Source organism: Corapipo altera, unplaced genomic scaffold (assembly GCF_003945725.1).
Source record: "Corapipo altera isolate COAL_440 unplaced genomic scaffold, ASM394572v1 301, whole genome shotgun sequence".
NCBI lineage: Eukaryota > Metazoa > Chordata > Aves > Passeriformes > Pipridae > Corapipo > Corapipo altera.
Window position 1 is genome coordinate 1,670,745 of NW_020884926.1, and position 24,363 is coordinate 1,695,107.

General features: G+C 48.8%; 2 protein-coding genes across 4 annotated transcripts; both read left to right on the forward strand.

Moving 5' to 3' along the window:
* Window positions 1-1,297: 1,297 nt before the first annotated feature.
* LOC113954092 (C-factor-like) lies at window positions 1,298-11,648 on the forward strand. Its single transcript, XM_027658019.1, has 6 exons — window positions 1,298-1,469; window positions 8,361-8,412; window positions 8,702-8,889; window positions 9,295-9,450; window positions 10,252-10,362; window positions 10,566-11,648. Exons 1-6 carry the CDS (start codon window positions 1,329-1,331, stop codon window positions 10,677-10,679), a joined length of 762 nt encoding a protein of 253 aa, XP_027513820.1. The 5' UTR covers window positions 1,298-1,328; the 3' UTR covers window positions 10,680-11,648.
* A 334-nt stretch (window positions 11,649-11,982) lies between these two features.
* AURKAIP1 (aurora kinase A interacting protein 1) lies at window positions 11,983-16,288 on the forward strand. Of its 3 annotated transcripts, none has more exons than XM_027658022.1 (4): window positions 11,983-12,090; window positions 13,293-13,381; window positions 14,025-14,455; window positions 15,535-16,283. In XM_027658022.1, the coding sequence occupies exons 2-4, from the start codon at window positions 13,330-13,332 to the stop codon at window positions 15,640-15,642; spliced, it is 591 nt and encodes a 196-aa protein (XP_027513823.1). In that variant the 5' UTR covers window positions 11,983-12,090; window positions 13,293-13,329; the 3' UTR covers window positions 15,643-16,283. The 3 variants fall into 3 exon arrangements, with proteins under 3 accessions (XP_027513823.1, XP_027513821.1, XP_027513822.1); XM_027658020.1 differs by lacking the exon at window positions 11,983-12,090 and adding an exon at window positions 12,723-12,813 and having other exon boundaries at window positions 15,535-16,288; XM_027658021.1 differs by lacking the exon at window positions 11,983-12,090 and adding an exon at window positions 12,789-12,827 and having other exon boundaries at window positions 15,535-16,288.
* Window positions 16,289-24,363: the final 8,075 nt, after the last annotated feature.

Genomic DNA, 24,363 nt, shown 5'->3' on the forward strand with positions numbered 1-24,363 from the left:
AGCTGGCAGAAGAGGAGGAGCTGAAATCAAAAAATAAACCTGAAATTAAAAAGCCTCACGTTTTTATGTGCCTGCACATACAGGTCTCAGCTCTCAGGTGAGTTATGACTTTGTTGTCTCAGCATCTGATGGCTCTTCCAGGGTTCTTGCTCATCAGAACATCTCAGGTTGTTCAGTGATCCCTGTTCCTGGTGTTCAGATCCCAAACACAAAGAGGTCACTAAGCAGTTTTATGCCTGATTGGGAGGTTCTGCAAACCCACCAGAATGCTTTGTTGTCACATAGGGAGTTGTGAAATGCACGCCTGGGAAGGAAGGTAGTGGATTAAAGTACCTGGAAAAGAAGAGTGTTGAGTGTTTGTGAGACAGAGGTGGCTGGAAAGGAGCTTTATTGGGAAGAAAAGCAGGTTTGAGTATCCAGGGCAGCCTTTCTTGCTGGCTTCTGCCACCTCCAGTGTGTGCACAGGGATGAGCTTTTCCCACCAGCTTTGGGGACCTGGAATCCAGGCTGATCCAGGAGCTACTGGTCATCTTTGCTCACAGCCAACACTTGGTGTGTCTGAGGACCTGTCTGCAAGTGTCCTGTCACCTTCCTCTCACCCTGGGAGTGTGATGGGAACATTAAACCTTCAGACACCTCCACATACTTTCAAGTGCATCCTGCACATTTTTGGAGCTACTGCAGTTTCTTAGAAATAAACCAAAAAATGGGAAACGGGGCACACCCAGCAAATGTTTGAGGCTTTTCCACAGAATTTTAACGAATTGCAAAACCTCTTTGTGGTTTCGTCTCCCAAGTCTGAGGGGAGAGGCTATCCCTGACCTCTGGCAGGATGGAGTTAATATTTTAAAAGCTCAGTGAGCTTTTAATAAAGAAAATATTAATTAAATATTAAAGAAAATATTAATTAAAGCCTCTATCCCTGCACATACCAGGTTCTGTGTGAGTGTGTGGATCAGGAGTAGGTTGCTGATGTGGGATGGCACACGCAAGCCCTGTGGGGAATAGGTGTGAGGATTAGCAAAGGCAGGGCAGGCTGTGGTCAGGGCTCGCTTTGTTCCCTGCGGGAGTTTGTGGAGCGGGGCTTAGGAGCGAGATGGGCTCGGGGCTTTGTGAGAGGGAGAAGAGCAGATCCACCTTCCTCAGTCCGAGCCCGTTCCTTCCCTACCCCGGGGGAGGCGCCGGGCGGGGGCGGGACCGGGACGGCTCCGCATCGCGCAGGTTGAGAACCGCGTGTGGGTGAGAACTGAGCCCGGAGCGCAGCGAGCCGGGACCAGCCGAGCCGGGACCAGCTGAGCCGGGACCAGCCGGGCCGAGCCGAGCCAGCCATGGCCCAGCCGCGCTGCCGCTCCGTGCTCATCACCGGCTGCAGCCGCGGCATCGGGCTGGGGCTGGTGCGGGGGCTCGCGGCCGCCACCCCCTCCCCAGACTTCGTCCTGGCGACCTGCCGGGACCCCGAGAAGGCGCAGGTAACCGGGCCGGGGGCGCAGGGGGTCCCGGGGGGGCGGGTAACGGGGGTGGGAGGCGAGGAGAAGGCACTTTGGGAAGGGCGGAACATCTCGAGCATCTCCGCGCCCGAGCGCCGGCACCGAGCGCCCGGGGTGGAATGGGATGGAGCTGGGAATGGGATGGAGAGAGGATGGGATGGAGCCGGGGGCTGAGCTCCTGCCCGGGGCAGGGGCCGGCGCGGATGGAGCTGGTGCTGGGGAGGTCTCCGAGGCTGGAGCAGGGGGATATCCTCGCTCGGGAGCGTTCCCGGGAGGAGCAGAGCGAGTGGGACGCTCCGCAGCCCCCGAGCATCTCCAGCGCTCCTGCTGCCCCGCTCCTCTTGTCCACGAGTTTCTCGCTGGATTTGCAGCTGGAGATAAGTCTGTCTGTCCGTTTTGCACGGAGCCGGAGCCCTGCAGGGGCAGCGCATCCCTCAGAAACATTCCCAGTGAGACCCGTCACAGCTTTCCTTGTCTCTCCCCGCGGTGTGTTTGTGTCCCCAGAAGGGGCTGTGCCCCGTCTGCCTCTTCTCTTTCTCCGCTGCACTTGCAACAGTGAGGAAGCGCGAATGAATGATGAATTCAACACTCAGTGAACTCCACACTCTTCTCAGTGAACTCCACGCTCCTCTCAGTGCCCCCTCGGCCGGGCAGGGCCCAGCACTTTCTGCTGAAAACAGCAGCTTTTCTTGCCTGCTGCTGGTGGATCCACTTGCAGCCCTGTTCCCTTGCAGCCCTGTTCCCTTGCAGCCCTGTTCCCTTGCAGCCCACATCCCTGTTGCTACAGAGTGCTGGGACTCCTTCCCCATCCCTGAGCTGCTATAAATGACTGTCAGACAAATTTGGGAGGCAAACTGATGAGGGTTATCAGTCACTTTGTGGCCTCTGCTGATGCATCTCTTCTTGACTCTCCTCAGTAAGGTGAATTTAGGGCAGCACAGTCATATGCACAGGTATTACTCTCTTCCTGGTGCTCCAGAGCTGCAGGAATCTGAGCTCTTGGCTCTGTGATTGTCTCAAACCCCTCTGTGATGCCACAGGCATTTGGTAGGAGAATTGATACCCAAAGCCCTATTTCTGCATCTGCCCTGTTTCAAGGGAAAAGCGAATTCCCTGGCACGTGCAGAGGTGAACAGAACCTGCTCCTTCTGGTGGATTTGATTCCTTTCACACGTGGTGTGATCACACCACGCCAGCAATAAACCAAACACAGCCACTTTGCTTACTGCTTAGCTACATAAAACCTTAAAAATGTGGTGCTGAGGGTCTCCTTCAAGGATGTGGTGCAGGGCTGGTCAGGTAACACCTGCACCCTGACCACCAGGAGCTTCTGCTGCTCCACTTATGAAACTGCAGGGAAAAGTATTAATTTCCTTTTTTTCTTGTAAAATAAAAAAATCTCTCCAGCACAAAAGCACATTTAGGACATTTCTGAACAGAAGTGCTGCATAACAGCCCGGCCAGGCTGAAATCAGGTGCACAGGCTGCCTTTCAGAGCTCTGGCCCCTGTTGGCTCCCCCTCATCCCCTCCTGCACCACCTGAGCTCCTGAGCAGGAATCCACTGCCATTCTGTTCCCTTTTAACTCCTGTTCCCACAGCTGGCACCTGTCCCAGCCTGTTTCCTTTGGTGGTTGCACAACCCCTGTGCAGCAGCAGCCCAGGAAAGCAGCAGAGACATCTGACCTGTGTCAGATAGAGATCTCCCCGCCGGGTTGTTTGTTCTGAAGCTGCTTGAGCCGCTGCTGAGGGAGGTTCTTTCTCTTTTTCACCGACTGGCCCTTGTGTTCAGCAGTGATTTCTCACTGTAATGGTCTGGGATCAGTTACATGGAGAAGCAAAATTGTTCCTTCAATAGGAAGAGCTTGCTAGGAAACATTACACGGACGTATCTCGACGTAACTCGTCGGGTTTCTTGAGTTGTCAGTACCCAAAATTCTCGAGCAAAAAGGTTGGTAAAGCTGCACAAGGAGATTAAACAGCCTTCAGACAGTGCAGGGTGTCTGGGAAGAGTCTGGGTCACTCCTTGCCTACAGTAAAACCTGGAAAGTCTGCTGGCAGTGTGTCCTGTAGGCAGGAAGCTGGCCCAGAGCCACATTCCAGGAACCCCAGCGGGGATTCTGCAGGACACATGGGGTGCATCCTAAGCTTTTTGTTTTTTAGGGGGGCAAGGTTTGTCCTTGGTGGATCAGGGTGGGTTTTTGTTCTTTGTGAGGACCTCTAGGCCATGTGCTGTGCTTTGGCAGGACATCAATAGAAGCCTCTGCAGCCAGCTGAAAGCAGATTTCTAACAGATGGGTTTGGAAACGCCACAAGGGAGAGAAATCTTTACTAAAGGTACTGTGGTGGTTTCACCAGTGTTATCTGCCCCATCTGCAGTGCCTGGAGTTGGCACAAAACCTTGTGACCTCCTGAGTGTTTGCACTGTGCTGCTGGTCCTTGGGGCTGGCACAGGGCAAGCAGGGACCTGCTGGAGCCTCCAGCACTGGGAGTCTTGTTCATGGGAGCACAAATTCAACTGGTGATCTCCAAGCTTGGATCCAGCCTGGCAGTGTTGCTGGAGTGTGCTGTGGTAGGAAAGGCAAAGGTTCAGTGATTTTTCTCTTGGTTTTTTGGTTGTTTTGGGTTTTTTTCTTTCCCAGAGAGAAACCTTTGCCTTCATTGACTTTTCCATCAAATCTTGAACACCCTGAGTTCAGGTTCCTGCTCTCCAGAGGCTGGCACTGCAGGCTTGGCTTAGGGCACATGAAATGGGCTTTGCCCAACTAAGACCTGCTTGTTGACCGTTCAGACTGGGCTGCAAAGTTGAGTGAGTTCTTTCTCTGCACACCTGAGTGTCAGTGCTTGCTTTTTTTCTTGACAGCAATTCAAGTCTAATTTTGTTTCCTCCCACTTTGCTTTGGGATAAGTGACCATATGAAAAATCCTTCTTAACATGAGTGCACTGTCCCCCATTTCCTCTCCTGCTTTAGAGGATGAACAGTAACTTTGGTCAGTTCCTTTAAATTCTGCTCTGCTCTGGTTTGGCAGAGGAGCATTTTCCCATTGCAGAATGCAGAGGGGAGGGAAAGGATGGGAAAAGCTTAAATGAAGGGGCTTTTAAAAATCACCTTCCAGTTTTTAGAGGAAAATTGATTAAATATTCTTAGCTGCTGGCAAAGACAGTGTCCACCTTGGGCAAGAATGTCTCAGCAGTGATGACTGAACACTTTGCAGTCCTGGACACAGAGAAGAGCCCTTCAAGACCTGACTTGAGGAAGATGCTGGAGAAGGCTGAATTTGCTTTCCTCTGCTTACCAGGGAAAGCAGCACATCTCCTGTAACTCCCTAACCTTGGGATAATGCTGAACAGCTGCAGGCTTTTGCATGTGAGTCTGTGCTGGCAGAAGTTGTAAAAACTCGAGTTCTTGTGCTGAGTAGCTCCTAGGTGGCCTCCCCAGAACATTTGCCTAACAAATGGGCTGCAGATCACACGATAACAGGCAGCAGGCCCGCAGGCACATCCAGATAACCGCTGCCCCTCCTGGAAAAGTACCATCGGGAGACTCCTCCAGCCACACTTGGATTCCAATCTGCCTTTGCTTGGGCTGCTCCAGCGCTGCGAGTGGAAGCAGCTACAAATCTCCTGCAAAATAATCCTGACGTCCTGTCTTTGTGCTCCAGATGGACCAAACCACGGCGCAGCCTGCACGGGCTCACGGACACAGCTGCAATTATCCCCACGCTCCTGCTTTTCTTTCCTACTCTTTCCTCCCCCATCCTGCTTTCCCATCAAAGGGGAAAAACTCTGACCTGAAGTCTAGAACCTCACTTAAAAATGGTGTAGCCCCTTCAGTCCCTGCTCTAAGGGGGGGAAAGGAGGAGATGGCCACGATGGAAATCCGTTCCCAGAGCTGGATGTGGGACCTCAACACAGGAGCATCCCCCTTTCCTCATGCTCTCCCTGCAGCCCGAGTGAGTTCCCAGGTGAACAAGGAATCGTTCAGCTCCTCACTGCTCAAGGGTCCCCTCCAGAGCTCTGGAAAGCTTCCAGGGCTTAATGTGCTGTTTCCCTTCCTCTGAAGCAGGAGATGGTGTTACGGCGGTGCTGTGCCTGTTCCCCGGGCAGACACAGAGCTCTCCTGCTCCTCACGGGCTCTGGCAGCTCAGGGGTTCTTTTTTTCCCCTTTGTCCATATTTTAGCCGTGTGGTTTGCAACTGGGAAGAGCAGCTGAGCAGTGATAGATGTGTTATATCAGGCAAAGGGGGCATTCCTGAATATATATGAGGCAAAGAGGGCATTCTTGAAGTCTTTCTAATGTATTGCAGTATTGTTGTTTTGGTTGGTTGGTTGGTTGTTTTTTTTTTTTTCCCCTGGAAGTGTTTTACACTTCCTACAGCATTAAGGTCTGGCTTTTCTTGAGTCAGAGAGGACTGTGGGGCTGGGCAGTGCTGGTGGAAGCTGTTACACACTTGAAGCTGTACACTGGGATAGGACATGATCTGTCTCAGAGTGACACAGAGGATACACCTCTGGCTTTGTCCTGAGTGCAAGCAGGATGATGTGGAGGATACCCAGGCACCCTCATCCTGACAAAGCTGCCCACAGGCTGTGTTTGTGTGGCTTGATTGCTTCCAACTGGCCCAGCAGAGCCAAATCCTTTCCAAGGGCTGTAACTGGAGTGGATAATGCTTTTGTAAAGAAGGCAAAGTAAATCTTGCTAAATGACAAAGGCAACAAAACATTCCTGGTTGAAATCTAGCAATAAATACCCCGTGTGCTGAGGAATCTGTATCTGGAGCCTTGAGTGCCAGAGGATCTTGTTTAAATCAGAGTAGGCTGACTCTTTGTTAATAGTAATTAAAAATCAGCAAGCAGGAAACAACAGATGCTAATCAGAGTTTGATTTTCTTCTTGGACTCCCTAAGAGTTGATTCTCAGGGGTGACTATTCTGATGCAGGGCAGTTCTAGAGCTACTACGTTAAACACAGAATCTGGGCTTTGTGTTGTGGGTTTTTTGTTGGGTTTTGTTTGTCTTGTTTGTTTTTAAGTTGGCTGTCACAGCACACTAACTGAAAATGCCTTAGTTGGGATATGTTGGCTGGACCTGCTTGTCTCTGTCCTCCTTTCCTCATGTTCCTCTAATCACAGTAGGGGAAAAAATAGGCTTTCCTGCAATTTTTAGTTTTCCTAACTGGATTTTTCAGCTTATATCAGGTGTAACATTCTTGAGGACCAAGGTCTAGGTTACCTTTATGCCTGGAAGCTGCTTCTGAGAAACTTTAACCACTGCAGTGGGAGTCACTTGTTAACTAAATAATTAACTAACTGGAAAAACCATTGAATTTTAAACCTGATTTGCCTGCAGTGATTGTAATTTCATGCTGTTTATGTTCTGGAGAGTGCTTAATGCTACAGTGTTTGGAGTTCTTAGTTGAAAATATTGCTTACTCACCTCAGAAGCCTCTCAGTTGCTGTTGCTACACAAAACAGCTCTGACCTTTTAGCAGGACTTAGTAGCTTGTTTCTGTCAGAGAATAAAGCATATAAATAAATGAACTATAAATAAATGAACAAACCCTGAGAAGCCAGAGCACTTCTGGAGTTTATTATCAATTAAGTGATACTGTCAAACTGAAATCCAGTGACAGCCCAAAGCCATGAAATTATTGCAGGCCTTGACATGGCAGAACTATTTCATCCTGGACTGTCAATAAGCAAGACAGTGTGTTCTGGGCCTTTAATTTATTGAAAACTGCCCCACTAAGCCCTGTCCAAAGGAAGGAATGTCTTCTGGTTTTGTGCTTCTGACTTGTTCTCCTTGCCCCTCCCCTCAACAGCCTGAACTGCAGTTGTAGATTGGCCTCAGTGGGAGAACAAATTTCCCAAACAAGCCTGGAGAGAATCCTGCAGGATATGAGCTGAGATAAAAGTTGTAATGCATTATAGTTTGTCAGAGGACACTGAGTCCCTGAGTGTCTCCAAGTGGCAGAGAAGTATTCTTTCAAAACCAGCCCTCCTGACCCCCATTCCCAAAGGGCTCCTAAAGAAAGGGATTTGCTTGAGCTGGAATGTTTGGCCAGGTTGCTGTCTCCTGAACACGACTGGGAGTATGCAATCCATCTGTTATGTTTGGCCACGCTTCCCACTTGGCTGCATGGCACAGAAACCTAAGTATTCCAGCTGGGGCTATAAATCCAATTTGAACACACTTTGTCCAGCCATAACACCACAAAGTCCTGATTTTCTCCAGGAACACCAATCTCTGCTCAGAGGCAGTCAACAGATGACTGAATTATAGCAGGGAATGTTATTGTTGCATGGAACTGGTTTCATGTGTGCTTCACCTTCAGCTACAAGAACAGATGCTAACGAGGCTGCTGGGGAAGCAGAATTTCCATGGGAAAACTGCTTTTCCTGCAAACAGTAATTCCAATTTGAGCGTTCCTGTTGCCCTGAAGTGATGTGTAGCACTAGCTGAGCTTCAGGAGAATGATGCTTTTCTTACAGAATTGGAGAATTTCTGGCTTTTTACTGGAATGCTGCCTGAGCCCTGGGGCTGCTGTGGAACTGCTGTTTGGTGCTTACCCTGCCAACACACCCTGGAGCTGAACACACTGAGAACTATCCCACTAAAAATCCAGCATGCTGGGATCTGACTAAGCAGGGAAAGAGTCCAGTTTCTTGGAGCAGTTGATCTGGCTCTCAGGAAAGCTGCTCAGCAGGTTGGAAAATGAAGCAGTATCGATGCCTTCAGTCCAGTCATGAAAATATTTCAGTTCTGGAGGTGCAGATCTTCAACTGTTTTATGTAATAGCCATGGAGATCTTTTTCTCTCTCTCTCTCTCTATATATATATCTAGAAGATAATAAAAAAAAATTTCTTCTTCCTAGGAACTCCAGCAGCTTAGCAAGCAGTACAGCAATATCAAGCTCCTCCAACTGGGTAAGTAAAGGGCTTTATTTCTGTCCATAGAAATATGTTCAACTTCCTCAGGTGAGTGCACCTTAAGAACTCGCTCTCTTGGGTGTTCAGTGGCTGGACATGATCTCCAGCAGCTGAAAACCCCCTTAAGATAACACTGGGGAAACAAAACCTACCTAAAATCTTCTGTGCGTTTTCACCTGTGCGCTGCCTAAATGTCCCCACTCAGCTTTGGCTTTGGTTTGGGCACGTGTTGTGTCGTGCCAGGCAGGCTCTGACCCACACTGTTCACTGTGCCTCCTCTGTGCAGATGTGGTCTGTGAAAACAGCATCAAGAAAGTAGTCAAGGAAGTGGAAGAAATTGTGGGGGACAAAGGGCTGAACTGCCTCATCAACAACGCCGGCATCAACGTGCTCGCCTCCTTGGAAGAGGTCACGGCAGAGACGATGCTCACCATCTATGAAACCAACACTGTTGCCCAGCTGATGGTCACCAAGGTAAGAACTGGGAGAAATGTGCTCAATCTGGGGTATTAAAGGGGGTTTTCTCTTATAACCAAAGTGTTTTTCCCCTTGGAACTGCACGGGTACAGTTCTGATGTTGAACTGCGTGTCTGGAGAGCAGCAGTCTGTCAAGGACCTTTCTCTGCATTTAGACCCACCTGGGGTGAGGTCACTTCAGAGGACAGGGGGGGGTTAGGAGGTGGGTGGGAGAGTCTGAAGGTCCTTGCTACTTCCAACTGGCTGCTGTAGGAAGGTCTCCTATGGCCACCAAGGAGTCATCACCATTCTGTGCTGGTGGTACTGGAATTCTTCAAGAGCCTGGCTTGCCTTGAATGGGGAAATTACGCAAACTAAATCAAACCAAAATCACGAAATTAAACCAAACTCTTGTTTTCCCAGGCGTTCTTACCCCTCCTGAGGAAGGCAGCCCAGCTGAGCACAGGAATGGGCTGCCACAGAGCTGCTATTATCAACATGTCCTCTCTTGCTGCCTCCATGCAGCTCGTCCAGGCAAATGAGATGTTCCTCAAGGTCTATCCCTACAGGATAGCCAAGGTTTGTGGGCTCCCCTGGGCTGTGCTCCCTGGCTGAGGGCAGGCTGGGAGTTAGAGACCATGCTGAGCTTAGGATGGTGATGGACACAGAAACTGTGCTTGTTCTTCTCGTGGGTGGAAGTGGGACCTGTAAAACACCTGGAGCAAGCATGTGAACTTCTGAAGAACAGGCTCCCAAAATCACTGCTGTGATTCAGAGGGATCTGGCATTCAGGGGAGAACTGATGCCATGAAATGTGTGTGCTGTCAGCTGCGTTCCTCTCCAGTGGAGGAGAGAGAGCACAGAACTCAGCAAAAGGTGTGCTGACCTGTACGTGGTGATGCTGGTTAGTGAGAGGAGGGATTTTTAGTTTTCTCACCTCCAGAGACTGAGTTTGTACGGATAGCGAAGATCAGACACAGAGTTTCTCCTACACCACCTACTCATAAGCTGTTAAACGCTTGTTTTCCCTGTTCAGAAGTAAATGAAGGTTTGTGTAGTGATTATTGCAGAAAAACACAGTCCTTATGTCAACATTATTTTCCTCACAGCTCCTCAGGAGTTTCAAATGCTACTGTATCTTCCATCACAACTTAGTTTCATCTTTGGGCAGTCAATTTGTGGTTACAGAGCTTCCACAATGCTTCTATTAACAGGTGTCTCTGAGAATGAAGGTCCAGTAAGTCTGGATAAGTTACTGTGATCTTTTAACTGCCCCTTCCTTTGTCAGAATTGTGGAAGGGAGGTGCCAATTAGCTTGGTTTGAGGTCTTGCTTGAGGTTTATAAACCAGCACCCTAACAGATGGTTTCCACTCTCGCAGACTGCACTGAACATGATCACCAGGTGTCTCGCTGCAGACTTGAAATCGGATGGAATTCTCTGTATTTCTTTGCATCCAGGCTGGCTCCAGACAGACATGGGTGGAAACATGGTAAGTGACATCTCTGAAAAGGTGGAAGTAGGGCTCCCTTGTTATCCCAAGAGCCCCTGGCACAGTGTTCAGCTCCCTGTGCTGCAGAGGCACACTGTGAAGCGGGAAGATACATCCCTCTTGATTCTAGTAACTCCTTAAGTGCATTTGATTCTCTTCCATAGGAAATTCCCAGTAACGAACCCAAGCTTGATTCTTTCCAGGCTCCCATGCAGGTGCAAGAGGCTATCCCAGGTATTCTCTCTGTTCTGGACCGTCTTGGTGAAAAAGAGAATGGTTCCTTCCTGGACTGGCAAGGGGAAACTCTACCATGGTAGAAGTGCACAGGTTACTAAAGAAACAGCACGTCAGCCACGCTCTAACCTCTCATGTCTGTGTCTCTGGGGTTTTCTCACACACTAGTTGAAGTAGCCAGTCTGATATTCAGCCTCTCTAGGTGTCTTTGAAAAATGAAGTGGCTGACTCTCTCACTTGGTATTGCTACTGCTCTATTCTAATGCTTCCTGCAAACACTACTGTGCTCTTGGTGGTGGTGGTTATCTCCTGGAACCGTCTGAAATGGATTAAAATCTGCGAGTTAAATCCAGGGGCTGGTTCCTCTTCACTTCCGAAACCAAAGCGGGCCTCTTGCTCTCTGCAGAGTTAAATGAGCTGACCTCAGAGCAAGGCCAGTGTAGGCTGTCAGATCCCAGGACGTTCAGTCTGCTGGAGACATGTCTCCAGAAAAGAAGTCCTTTGGTTTCCTTCGGTCTTAACTGAGCCAAGGCTGAAAGTGCCCAGCTCTAAACCACGTGAATTTGGTACTTCTGTAAATTCCTTGGCAAACTGTCCCCAGGTTGACAGCGTACACCAGGCATTGCTTTGTTCCCAGTGGGTGACTAACATCCTGATACGGGGGTGGGAATGTTGTTTTGTACATAGACTTCTTAAGTGTCTTCAATAAAGTCTTGTTTAAAAAACCAGTCTGTTTACTGAACTACTTCCTTAATTAATTTCTCTTCATTGGTTTCTCTTCCCTGTCCAAAGAACTGCACTTCTACCTTGCAAGGAGGAACTCCAGCCATTGCTGTTCCCTTTCAGGCTAGATGAGTTTGACATGGTGGGGTTTAAAACTGAGACAGATCCTTGTTCTGGTCTGAAACACTAAAAGCAGCCGGTGAATAAAGCCCTTGTGAGCTGCTGAGGGAGCTATAAAAGCAAAGCGTTCTTTGAAGTCTGGGATTGGCTTCACCATCCCTCCCTCATGCCAGCTGATTAGGCACTTTCATGCTGTGCCAACATGGTGGGTTCCTGCACCAAGAAAAGACAAACAACAGCCAGGTAAGAGGGAGAGACAGGTGTGGCTGTGCCTGGACAGCAGCCACTGAGACCTGCCCACGGATGCAGACGAGGGTGTGTAAGGGAGAGGTGTCTGCCCGCCTTCCATGATCCCCGTGGCAACAGGGATAGACTGTCTCACTGGAACGAAATCACAGGATCACCGAGGTTGGAACAGACCTCCAAGAACATCAGGTCCGACCTTTGACTGATCTCCACCTCGTCAACTAAACAGTTCCAGTCGTTCCTTGAACCCCTCTGGGGATGGTGACTCCACCATCTCCCTGGGCAGCCCCTTCCAATGTTTAACAACCCTTTCTGTGAAGAAACTCCTCCTGATGTCCAAAATTCCTCCTGATGTGGCTTGTTGTGCCATGCTGCTGTGCTCAGACCTGTTTCAGCTGTGACTCAACAGGTGAACACAACACAGACATTGACTTTCCAAGTGCGACTGAGGTGTCTGTGCAAACCCGGTGGATGACGGACATGCTGGGTTTGAACCGGTTGAATGATTTATTTTGGATCGAAGCCAGGGAAGGGTCTGGAGCACCAGGAGAAGCTGAAGGAGCTGGGGGGGGCTCAGCCTGGGATGCTCCCACAAGGTCACTGAGACCAGGACTGAGACCAGGACTGCAAGGGGTCATGAGGGACCGTGAAGGACTGTGAGGGACTATGAGGGACCATGAGGGACCATGAAGGGCCAAGACCATGAAAGACTGTGAGGGACTATAAGAGACCATGAAGGACCATCAGGGGCCATGAAGGGCCAAGACCAGGACCGTGAGGGGCCATGAAGGACCAGGACCAGGACCATGAGGGCCCATGAAGGACCGTAAGGGGCCGTGAGGGGACCATGATGGGCCGTGAGGGACCGTGAGGGGCCATGAGGGACCATAAAAGTCTGTGAGGGACCATGACAGGCCCGTGAGGGACCATGAAGGGCCGTGAGGGACTATGAAGGGCCGAGACTGGGGCTGTGAGGGGCTGTGAGGGACCATGAAGAACCACGAAGGACCACGAAGGGCCGTGACGGACCGACCATAAAGGGCCGTTACGGACCGTGCGGTGCCACCACTCCGCCACCCCCAGAGGGCGCCGCCGGTGCCTCCGGAAGTTCCGGCGGCGGCGGGGCCGGTGTGTGACGGCGGGTGATGGCGGCGGGGCCGGGGAGGGAAGGAGGGAAGGAAGGGGGGAGGGAAGGAGGGAAGGAAGGAGGGAGGGAGGGCCGGGCGGGCCGTGCCGGGGCTCGGGGCGGCGGCGGGGAGCGCTGGGAGGGCTGCGGGGAGCGGGGGCAGCCCCTCGGTTCCGGCCCATCGTTAGGGCCGAGCGGCTGCTCCGCCCGGCCTGAAGGGGGAACAGCGCTGTGCCGGGGAGACTCGGCTGCCGTGTTTTTAAAGCTAAAGCAGCCCAAGCTTTATTAGTTAATCACCTCCGCGGCTCAGCTACCCCCTGTGCTTGGCCCCCACGGCACAGCCCGGCAGACTGATATGGTAAAACGAGGAGGGTGCTTAGGGTGTCTCAGCTCGTCTTTTTGGGGGGTTGAGGTTAAATAGAGAAGGTTTTTTTATAAAATGCATGTTTACCTCTGTAAATGAATGTTCTTATTTTAACAGTCATTGCTGGCTCTGCCAGTCAACAAAGTGAAACAAAATGTTAATATCACAGCTGAGTTCCCAGTTACTGAAGGCTTCGAGAATTGCAGGTAAAACTGGTGTTGTGGGACCCTATTTGTTTATCTGTTTTGTTTTTTTCCCGGGGTAATTTGTCTCTCAGAAATTTCTTTTCCGGGGAAGCAATGACCAGGAGTGAGGAGGCTGTTGTTGAGTCAGTGGTTACTGAGTGCTATTACCTCTCAGATCTATTATGTCAGGATTGAGTAGCTCTGACTTAACCTCTTCTAAGCCAAAGAGGAGATTCCTTAGCAAAGCACAGGTTTGATACAGCAAACGGTTCCTCACCGTTCCAAATTGCACTTCATGGAATCATGGAATGGTTTGGGTTGGAAGGGACCTTAAAGATCATCCAGTTCCAGCCCCCTGCCGTGGGCAGGGACACCTTCCACTAGACCAGGTCTGCTCAGTGAAGGAGAACCTCCACCCTGCTCTACCTGGGTGACTTGGGCAGTTCACACAGTAAAGTACAGTGTATTTTTAGCAGATGGCATTAGAGCAGCGTAATTAAAATTTAGAAAGACTTCCTTGCTTTTGTGATGATGACAGTACAGTTTTTGTAAGGCTTTTCCTCTATCACACTGTTCTGGCCAGAGCTGCCTGGTGGTTTGAGAGCTGGGCAGAGCTTTTCTGGTGAAAATTCTGCCTTCTAAACGAAATTCTTTTCTCCTAAAGGCCACCTTTTGCCCAGGTCTGTGTCTTCCTTCCTTTGCTGCCGCTCCACGTCCGCCCACTACAGCACCCAGCCCCCCAACACGAGCGGGGCCCAGCCCCAGCAGTGGCACACCCTGGACCCTGAGCTGGAGGAGATCCTGATTCCCAGGAAACTCTCCATCAGCCCCTTGGAGAGCTGGCTGTCAGTGAGATATTCCCTTCCCGAAGCAGAGGGAGCTCAGGAGGAGGTGGGCCATGAGCCCCCTCAGGGGTCCGAGTGCCCCCCGCCCGCTGTGGGGGAAGGAGGGGCAGCCCCTGGGGGGACAGTGCAGTGCAAGAACGTCCTCAAGATCCGCAGGAGGAAGATGAACCGCCACAAGTACAAGAAGCTGCTCAAGAGGAGGAAGTTCATCCGCAGGAGGATAAAGGAGGGGCGCAAGAAGAGGCGTCAGGTGAGCTCAGGGAAGGGGGAATTCCCCGGTGCCAACGTGGCCGCTCCTCAAAACGGCCCCTGTGCAGGTGTTGGGGGGATGTTTTTAAGTGGAATTGTTTTAAAGCAGCAGCTTGGAGAGCCTTAAATTCAGTGTTTAGCCCAAAGCTGTGCCAGGGAAGGTTCAGGTTGGACGTCGGGAGGAATTTCTTCGTGGAAAGGGTGGTCAGGCCTTGGAAGGGGCTGCTCAGGGAGGTGGTGGAGTCCCCATCCCTGGAGTGTCCAAGGAACAGCTGGATGTGGCACTCAGCTGCTCTGGGCTGGGGGACAAGCTGGGGATGGGGCACAGGGTGGACTTGATGATCTTGAAGGCCCTTTCTAACCTTAATGATTCTGGGATTGTGAGATAGGTAATAGGTGAAATTTTTTCTTCCATGACAGTAAATTACAAAAACATGTGGCTGATGGAGAAGAATTTTGGTGTTTGTGTGAAAGATGTGTCTGTGTTGTATCAGGGAGATTGGTTTAATCTTAATTTCTCTCCTGTCTTGCCAACATCCTCAGGTGCTTCCTGTTGTTTTATCCTATAGAGAAGCCTTTTCCTTCCATTAATAGAAGGGTTGGGGGAAGACATGGGCCTCTGTTCAAACTATGGATGTTCTCATTCAGCACTGCCTTTCAGTAGGGTTTGCTGTGATAGTTTCATTCATTCTCTGCTAATTCTCACCTTGCCTGGCTGCAAATTGGGGTTAATTGTAATTCCATGTCTTCAGATTTGTAGGAGGCAGTGTTGAACACTTAATGATGAGAAAATCCTCTTAATTATCTTCCCATTTCACTGTCCATCTTCTCACTTCTTCTTGCACAAGGCTTTTAAAACAATGCTGCCAAGATCCTTGTGCATTTTATTGTCTAATAATGTACTTTCTGCAGCAAGGTTAAATATTTTGTCACTTAAAACAAGCTGCCTTTGTTTCCTTTGTGTGTGTTACACTCAGATTGTCCTTGGGAGGTGTGGGCAGTGGCTGTGAATGAATATTCAGGTGTTGCTTCTGGGCTGTGTTACATTTTTTTTTTCTTCTTTTTTCTTTTCTGTTTTAGATGAAATTCGAGAAGGATTTGGAGCGCATCTGGAAAAGGGCTGGTTTGAAAGGCCCTCCTGCAGGCTGGCAAACACCCAAGATATTCCTGAGGAGTTCAAAGCGATAAAACCCCACCTGTCATGAGTTTTGACCTGTAATTGTAATTAAAAAAAAAAAATATTGCAGTACGTGGATGACATTTACCCTTTCTCTGAATGTGATGAAATGAGCAGGGAGGAGTTTTCCAAGCACAGACCTGATGGGAATATGCTTTTCCTCCCCAGAGGAGTGGTGGGAGCTCTTTGTGTGGTGGTTTGGTGCTCTTTGTCTGAGCAAAGGTGTCCTGGGGCTGCAGCTGAATTTCTGGAATTCCTGTTTGATTAATTAGAGCATAAGAACAATCAGTTGTGGGAGATGGGATCAGTGGAAGGGTTCCTCTTGACTGTATATATGACACAAGCATTTGGAAAAGGTCAAAACTGCATTCTCTCATAGCCTTGTTTCAGAAAGGCTGGTGTTTCCTAAGAATTCTGGGGAGATAGGAGTTGGATCAGAATTCCATAGAATGTGTCTGTATCTGCAAAAGCTTTATCTGAAGCCTTGGTGTGCATGTGCCTTAGGCATTGCATGGACAACCTTAAAGGCACATTTGTGCTCTATTTTGTGCTAATAAAAAACTGTTATTTTTTTTTTTCTTTGATTGACCCCTGTCACACAGAACATCCAGATCTTGGTATCAATAAAAGCTCAGAGCTAAATATTCGTTAACTACAGAAACTTTTGTGCCTGAGGCAACCCTGGTAATAATCACCTGGTTTTGCATGGTTGAAGAGAGTCATGAAAGGTGTGAAAAAAATACAGGTATCTAAAATAAACCCCGACAGAGGACTTTATATCTGGCCTCTGGTTTGGGTTCTGCTTTTGGGTTTTGTGTTTGAGGCAGTTCTGGGTGGTTCAGTGTGATTTAACTTTTCCCTCTCTGCATTCCTGGGCTGAACTGACCTCTGGGAGAGGAGGGAAGAAGAATCAGCTCCTTTGGGCTGGTCATTGTGCAGTGCCTGGGGAAGCTGCCCTGAAAATGCATCCCCCTTTATTCTGCTTTAATGTTCCTGAGCACAGGATGCAATTTGAAACTCCCTCACTTTGCTGAACAGGATCAGGCAGATGAAAGCTGCACTGAAATTTTTCTGCAGAGGGAGCACGAGTCCAGGAGATCCTGTTCACAAAGCTTTGCTGTGAGCTGCTCTTCCTCTCCAAAATATCAGCACACTTAGCAAATGTGTACGTGCATGTGTAGTTGTGATAACAAAAAAAAAAATACCAGGAAAGGTTTGACTGTTGTAATTCCCAAAATATTTAAGACTTGGAAGATTTCCCTTTCGTCTCCTTATTTTGCTGTCCCGAGAGGAAATGGTTGGAAGCAGGAGGTTGCTGAGACAAATCCAGGCTCTTTATTCCAGAGATTGGAGAGAACCAGTGGGATGATGATTTTGTGTCAGTCATTAGTCTGGAAAGGTCCCTCAAAATTGGTGTAGAAACCCAGTTTTTCTCTCATGCTTATACCCTTAATTCTTGGATTGCGTGCACTTCAAATCAGACAGCGAGCTCAGCTGAGAACATTGGAGTTTAATAGTTTTTCTCACAGTGATCAGGTTTGTGCTGAAGTGATTTGGCTCTAAAAGAGGAAGTCAGCTGACTTGGAAGGGCCGAAAGTTCTGAATTTTGTTTCTTTTAGCCAAAAAACATCCCACTGCTGGCTCAGAGAGTGTTCTGCCTTTTGGAAAAGTGGGAGCCCAGCACCGTGGTGGCAGTGGCTGCTGGCTGGATGTGGCAGGAACACCCATTTCTTTCTAATGCTGGCAAATAATGCTTCCTGGCAAATGAAATTTTGGTTGTCTCCTTGGCCTGGGTAGCAGTGTTTTTCTAGTAGGGTAAGAATTAAATGCATTTTTAGGAGTCTTCTCTAGAAAACGTGGTGTTCAGTTACATCAGCGTGGTTCTTGAAGAGTTTTAGAGGCTTCTGGACATAAAATAACAGTTCTTTCAGCGACACAAATGGATGCAGAATAACTTACAGCTGAGGCTCAGGCCTGGCTGTATATGGGAAAGGAAGCAATGCAAAAGAACTGCTTCCTGCAGCTTTTTCCTCAACTATTGTGTCAACACAATCCAAGATAGGCTTGCTTGGCACAGGGGTGGAAAAGCCTGGATCAGCTGCCAGTGCTTTGCATGGTTAAATGATTGTTTAGTGCTCACAGAGCTGAGGTGTTTGCAATGACAGGGGATTTTTAGAAATGATGCAGAAGGAGGGGATTTATGATATTGATGGGAAGTAGAAAATTAATTTCAAGTACCTTTTTATAAAGGGAGCACCCTCTTCATTGCAGGGCAGATCAAGAAGCCAGGAAAGTTGGTCACTTGGCAACAAGGATTGAAGCCCAAATGGGTGGAAAATAGAAACATTTGAAGTGTGTATAAGTTGCATCATCTTAGCAATTAATTCATCTCTTCATGCCCAAGTTAACCATGACCCCTCATGGTCTGGGGTCTGTGGAAAAGGTTTTAGCCTTTGCTTCAATTCTCCACAGGAACAGCCTCCTTGGTAATATCTCCTGTAGTTTTGGGTCACTTCAAATGAATTCTGTTCAGCTCTGGAGTTTGGCATGGAAAAAGGGGGAGCCCAGCAGGCTACTGGTCTTGGTTAAAAGCAACTGGTGCCTGTTTAAAGCACAAAAGGATGTTCCTTTTGTTTGGAACTCTTGTGCTTGCCCTGCAAAGCTGTGTTGGATTTTTCTGTTTGGGTTTACTGTTTGTTGGGGGTCAGGGGTTTTTTTCTTTGTTTATTTTTGTATTGTGTGTGTGTGTGGTTGTTTGATTGATTTTTGTTTGTTTTTTGTTTGATTGGTTTTGGTTTGGATTTTTTTTTGTTGTTTTAATATCAGAGGGAGAGGAGCATTTCTCTGCACAGCAAAACTCTGCCACTGGAAGCCCAAGTTCTTTCCATGTCCATATTGTGGGAACTGCTCTTTCTTCCATTAGGAAACTCGAGACCAGTCTTAAAAAGAAGTGAGTAGCCCATGTCAGGGAAAACTTATGAGCATCTGGTGTACAAAACACCTTTTAGGGGATTAACAGGACCTGACTATCGTTGCTTAATAATTCCTGAGCAGGAACAGTGGCTACCTTTACTCTGGTGAGCTCATGCCTGTGTTAAATGGGACACTTTCATAGGAAAAACTGTCAAAATATTGGTGTATGCTTGTTGGCTTTAATAGCTCTGGGTCCTTCTCAAATTCTGAAGGCAGCTCTGCTTCAGTGGGTCTGACCCCTGCTCCAGGGGTTCCAAATTTAACAAACCAGGCTTGTTTCCACTGGCTGATCTCACAGACAGCACCTGTGGATAACTTAAAATGACATCTTTTCTTTTCACCAGTCGTGTTCTGCTGTTGGCATTTCTGTCCTGACTGGGAAAACATCCTGGTTTGGGTTCATTTGGGCTGAGCCTGATGGGTTCCTCTTCCAAAAATAACAGCACTCAGTCCTTCACCTGGAGCGCTGCTTTTGCGGGTTGGAAAAGTGGGGTTTGTTTTTCCTACTGATTTCTAAATAAATAAATAAAATATCAATAGCTGTAGCTCCTGCAGACATCTGAGCTGGCTTTGAGCAAACAACAGTGTGCTGGCTTTCCTGTGGAAGGATCCATTCTTGCCTGACTTTCCCTATAAAACACAGGGACAAAACTGCAACAAGGAGTTCTGTGAGCCAGGGAGTTTAAGGAAACCATGTGATGCATCACTTTTGCATCAGTTCCCTGATTTAGGGAATGTTTTTAGTCTTGCTCCCTGCCTGGGCACTAAGAATTATAAAACAGACTTTTCCCCTTGAATGCAGCTGAAATTTTCTGTTGTGGTTCAAAATAATGGGAAGAAGGAGGAGGTTGGATGGGCAGTGGGGCCACATAACTGTAGGTGCCTTGTTTCCTTAGGAAATGGAAACAGGGCTAAATGGAAGTGGCTAAAAATTTAGTTGGAAGTAGAAGAATAATGTGAAATACTGGTTCTAAAGTGAGATTTTTCACTTGTTCAGTAATCAAGGCTTGGTGCTGCTCAGGCAGAGGGATTGTCATTGCCTTTGGTGTGTCCAGGTCTGGAAAAAAACACTCCTGGAAGCCTCTCAGCAGCTGGAGCACCTCGGAGTCCCTCTTCACTTGCAAAGTGACTGGTGTTGAGGCAAAGATGTGGAGTCCTGAGCAAAGAAAGGCCACAGCAGGTAAAAAACCCAACAGCTTGGGATTTGAGAGGTTTGGTTTGAGGGAATCAGTGAGAAGCTTCTGGCTGAGCTTTATCACGTGCCAGTGAGGAACTGGTTAAAGTTGAAGGATAAGAAGAAAAAGGTTGAAGAGGCTGCAAAGAGTTTTAGTCAGCAAAGGGAGCTGTGTGTGAGCAGCAGCAGTGACTCACCAGCCCCACTGCCCGGCTGCTCCTTAGTCAGAGCCCATGATCCCTCCCTGGCCAAGGGTTTTCCCTGCTGTCAGCACGGAGGGAGCCAGTCCCTGGAGGGGCAGCCAGCTGGACCCTGCCCAGCAGCAGCATCAGCAGGTACATCCTGAGGGCAAAACATGTGCCTGCTCCCCTGGGCTGAGCCTGCTTGGGCTCCCCTGACCACTCACCCCATTGGGTTTCCAGCTGGGCAGCATCTGTCCTGCTGCTTTCCCGAGGTCTGAGTGGGCATCCCCCGAGGATTCCCTGTCCCTCTGGTGTGGGAGGGTGTTGCTGTTGGCATCCTGTAGGCTCGTGTAGGCCATGGAAGGCTGATAAACAGTGTCCTGCTTTCTGATAACATCATCCCTTGGGGAAAGCCGAGGCAGGAAAGGCTTCCTCCCAGGAGTAATTTATGCAAAAACCTGCTGCTGTGGAAAAAAAAAAAGTGAGAGGAAAATAACAATATCTGGGCACAACACCTTCTCCTGGAGTGTTTGTTTAATTATGGAGCTGGGGAGCAGAAACATTAAGTACACACATGTTGTTTTCAGTGCAGGAACAGCTCCTTCTGGAGCAGGGCTGCCAGGATAAAGTCACCTGAACATTTCCACTTTATCCTGATGGAGGGACATGCATTTCTATATGTGGTGTCATCAGGCTGCTCTCCTGTTGAGTGGGAATTTGATTTCTAAGGGAGGCAAAGCCAGCAGCACCCTGGGGATTTTTTTAGCTAAAATGATGGTTGCCAGAGTTCTCCTGCACTGATCCTGAGCAAATACAGTGTTCACACAGACTACCCTCAAAAGCTGGCCAGGCTCCATGTTTGTGTGTCTAAATCAGGATTAGATTGCATTATGGAGGGCAAGCTCCTTTCACCCAAAGTATTTTTATTTTAAATGAAACGGCCTGCAAACCTGAGGTAAGTCAGAGAACTTAGGGAGGCACCTTTGAGCACCCTTTTCAGAGCCAACCTATTAATTTTTCCACCCTTTCCCAGTCATTTCTGATCTCAAAATAAGCTGGTGTGCCCGGAATGCCACTGCTTAATTATTTTGGGCGGGTGCAACAGATGGGCTGCAATTTGTGTGAGGGATGGAGGTTCCCTTCCCAAGCTCCTCGTGCCAGAGCACTGTTCCCATGTGCACAGAGACCAAAAGATGTGGTTTGGGGCACGGTGCTGGTGGTCAGGAAGGGGACACAAAATGCAGCTCTCTGAGCGAGTCTGCTCCTGAGCACTCCCAGAGCTTTGTTGTTCCTCACAGAAATAAGCAGCTCTGGGTGCTTGTGGCTTTTCCCAGGTTAGACAAACCTGACCTAGGGGTGAGATGTGCTGTGCTCCTGGCCAGCCTGCTCGAGGGCCATGGATTTGGAATGCTGCTCAGTGGTGCAGGAGTTCTGGACGCTGTTTTTCCGTGGCCCTTGGTCCAGTTACTTCTCCCTTCTCTTCCTCAGCACCTGCCTGCCTTCTGCAGGATTATCAACTTCCACCTCTTGAGATGTGGGATTAAAGAGTGTGCAAAATGCAGGCCCCCTTCCCTGCAGCTGCTGAAATGTGGGACCCAGGTCTGCCCATCCCGTGCCTTTTCCCTGGAATTTAGAAAGTGGGTGAGTCCCAGCCAGGTGGAATGTCACAGCTCTGAGCTGCTGCTTTCTCTCACGATTCCTGAGACAAACACACTGGCTGAGCAGAGTTCAGAGTGGTGATTTGATCCCTCAGTCATTTCCTCTTGAGTTTCAGCTCTCTTTGCCATCTGCCAAGTTGGACCAAGTTGGATCTGTCCCCTAGAGCGGGGCCTGATGGAGTCAGTGTGGATTTGGAAGAGCCAAGATGCTCCAGAACCACATGGGAGTGACTCAGTCCCGTGTCATGGGTTGGACACCCTTTTGTCTCAGGCACTTGGCATTCTGAATTTAATTTGGGGGGATCATTGTATAGATCTGGAAGGTTTGGGGGCACTCAGTTGCAAAAAAATCCCTGTTTTCCAGCAAAACACAATTTCTGGCTGCTGCTCTGAACCTTAGGGGAAGATTAACAGATGCAGGGCCAGTCCTGAAGTTCTGATTGATGGGAACTCCAATTCAGATCTTATTCATATCAATTCATATTTTTCCATCCCCTCAGGAACTTCATGGTTCATGTGGTGATTTTGAGCTCGTACCTGCTTTTTTCTTTTTTTAATCCTCTTGTGTTGATAACACTGCTGGCTCTCAGAATAGACTGGGAGACAAGCACTTAATAATTTAAATGAAATAAAAGTTAAAAAAGGTAATGTCACTGTGCTGTGCTGAAAAGAAGCAGCAGGTAGAAATTACTACTGTTTGCCCCGGGGAATTGGAATATTGGGAAGATCTGAGGCCACAGGGAAGCAAGAGGCCATTGTAAAGTTAAAAACCAGGATTCTGAGGTACCACAGCCTGGCCTGCAGCTGCTTTGGACTCTGCTCCCAGTCCTGCCACTGCTCTGCTCTGTGGATTTGGGTGAGTCATTTCCTTTTGTGTTCCATGTCTCCCTCCTGCTCCTGTCTGTTTAGACTACAGACTTTTCCTCCCAGAAGCTGCCTGTGCTGTGTGGGACAGACACAAGTGTGCTACCACCAAGAGAGGGCCTTCATCCATGAGTGAGGGAACCAGGAAAAACACTTCCTTTAGTTTTAGGTTGTCTCGTTTTTAAAGCCATTTAAACTGAAACAATTGTGATGAGCTACTTAATTTTTTTTTAAAACTGAAAATTATTTTTATAGAGAACCGACTTTTCCAGATTTACCTTTTTAAACACTTTGGTTCATGCCAAAAAAAATATTAAGGGAAAACTATAATTTACACCTGCTTTGTGGGTGTCAGTGAGGTGCTTCTTTGTGTCTCTCTTTCCACCCCTGATTTGCTTTGCTGCTTGTTGTTTTCCCATTTGGTCAGTGGTTTTTTTGGGTAGCTTCTGTCTGGAAAAAAAAAAAAAAAGAAAAGAAAAGTAATCTGTGTTGGTTTCCTGGGCAATTTCTCTGTTTTTGTAACTGGTTCCTATTAATGGTTTCGAGATGAATCCCAGGAATCTGGAGCTGAGCTTCTTCCCAGCCAAAGGGGGTGTTTAAATATTGTGCCATCCAAGGATGCTGGACTGCAGGAACCACAGAGCTTTGGAGGTGCTGATGGCAGAGGGTGCAGACAGGGCTGTGACCTGGTGTGAGGACAGCAGTGCTGGAAGAACACACAAACACGTTAATCCCTTCAGTCAGAGCACTTTGCAGAGCTTGGATGCTGCAGTTTAACCCCTCATTTTGTGCATGGCCAGGTCTCTCCCGGACAATCTGCACAGCTCAGCAGGTTAAGCAGATCAAAAACCTCTCAGCATTCCAGCTCACTGCATACCTTGCATACCTGGACGGTCCCATTAATTAATTTATGCTCCAATGCCTTGGGCATGTAGGGAAATAGAGCTTTCCAGCTGGAGATTCAAGAGAGGAAGAAGTTGAGGGAAGGACAGACCCCAAAACCACGGAGTGTTCCTGGGAAACTTTCATTTTGCTTCAAAATGGAGCCTCGAGCTGAGCCAGGGGAGGTTTGGGTTGGACACCAGGAGGAATTTCTTCCTGGAAAGGGTGGTCAGGCCTTGGCAGGGGCTCCCCAGGGAGGTTTGGAGTCCCCACCCCTGGAGGTGTCCAAGGAAGGACTGGACGTGGCACTCAGTGCTCTGGGCTGGGGGACAAGGTGGGCATCGGGCACAGGTTGGATTCCACAATCCTGGAAGTGTTTTCCCACCTCAGTGATCCCGTGACTGTGTGATTCAGGAGTGCTTGGGCACAGCACAGCTCGGCCCCTCGCAGTGGCTGCCACTGTGGGGTGGTTTTGTGGCCTTCACCTTCCTCTGGTTGTGCCAGGGGTGTTATTAATTATTGCCAGGATATCATTTCATACACCCCCAGAACAAAGGGTGTCAGAGACCTGCCCTCCTCACACACCAGACCCGTGTTTGCCTCTGCAGCTGCACCTCAGGCTGGTGGTTACAGTGGAGTCCAGTGATGTCAAACAAAGCAGAAAAACATCTGGCCAGACCTCCAACCTGTCATTCTGGACGTGCTCTTCAGAGAAGGTAAATCAGGGGCTTTGGTGTTCATGGCTGGGGAACAACAGTGGTAATGCTGGGGCTGAGAGGTGCAAGGCTTGTTGCATCACTGCAGTAATGACAGGCTCCACTCCACAGCCCTGTTATTGTGGTTGGGTTTCAGTTTTGTCCTTTTGGTTCACAGCTCTTGCCCTAAGTTGGATTATTTCGGGCTCGCTCATGGGGTTCATTGCAGCTGAAAGATTTATTTTGATGAGAAAAGCTTTGCAACCAAGTGAAAACTCCCAGGGAATGCACACCCTGTGGTCCT

What these genes read in the sequence shown, in the direction of transcription:
- LOC113954092 (XM_027658019.1), top strand. Translation starts at nt 1,329, where the DNA reads ATGGCCCAGCCGCGCTGCCGCTCCGTGCTCATCACCGGCTGCAGCCGC. An exon ending in ATCCCTACAGGATAGCCAAG is followed by an intron (nt 9,451 to 10,251) that starts GTTTGTGGGCTC and finishes CCACTCTCGCAG; the next exon opens with ACTGCACTGAACATGATCAC. An exon ending in CAGACATGGGTGGAAACATG is followed by an intron (nt 10,363 to 10,565) that starts GTAAGTGACATC and finishes GATTCTTTCCAG; the next exon opens with GCTCCCATGCAGGTGCAAGA.
- AURKAIP1 (XM_027658022.1), top strand. Translation starts at nt 13,330, where the DNA reads ATGTTAATATCACAGCTGAGTTCCCAGTTACTGAAGGCTTCGAGAATT. An exon ending in GAAGGCTTCGAGAATTGCAG is followed by an intron (nt 13,382 to 14,024) that starts GTAAAACTGGTG and finishes TTTCTCCTAAAG; the next exon opens with GCCACCTTTTGCCCAGGTCT. An exon ending in GGCGCAAGAAGAGGCGTCAG is followed by an intron (nt 14,456 to 15,534) that starts GTGAGCTCAGGG and finishes TTTCTGTTTTAG; the next exon opens with ATGAAATTCGAGAAGGATTT.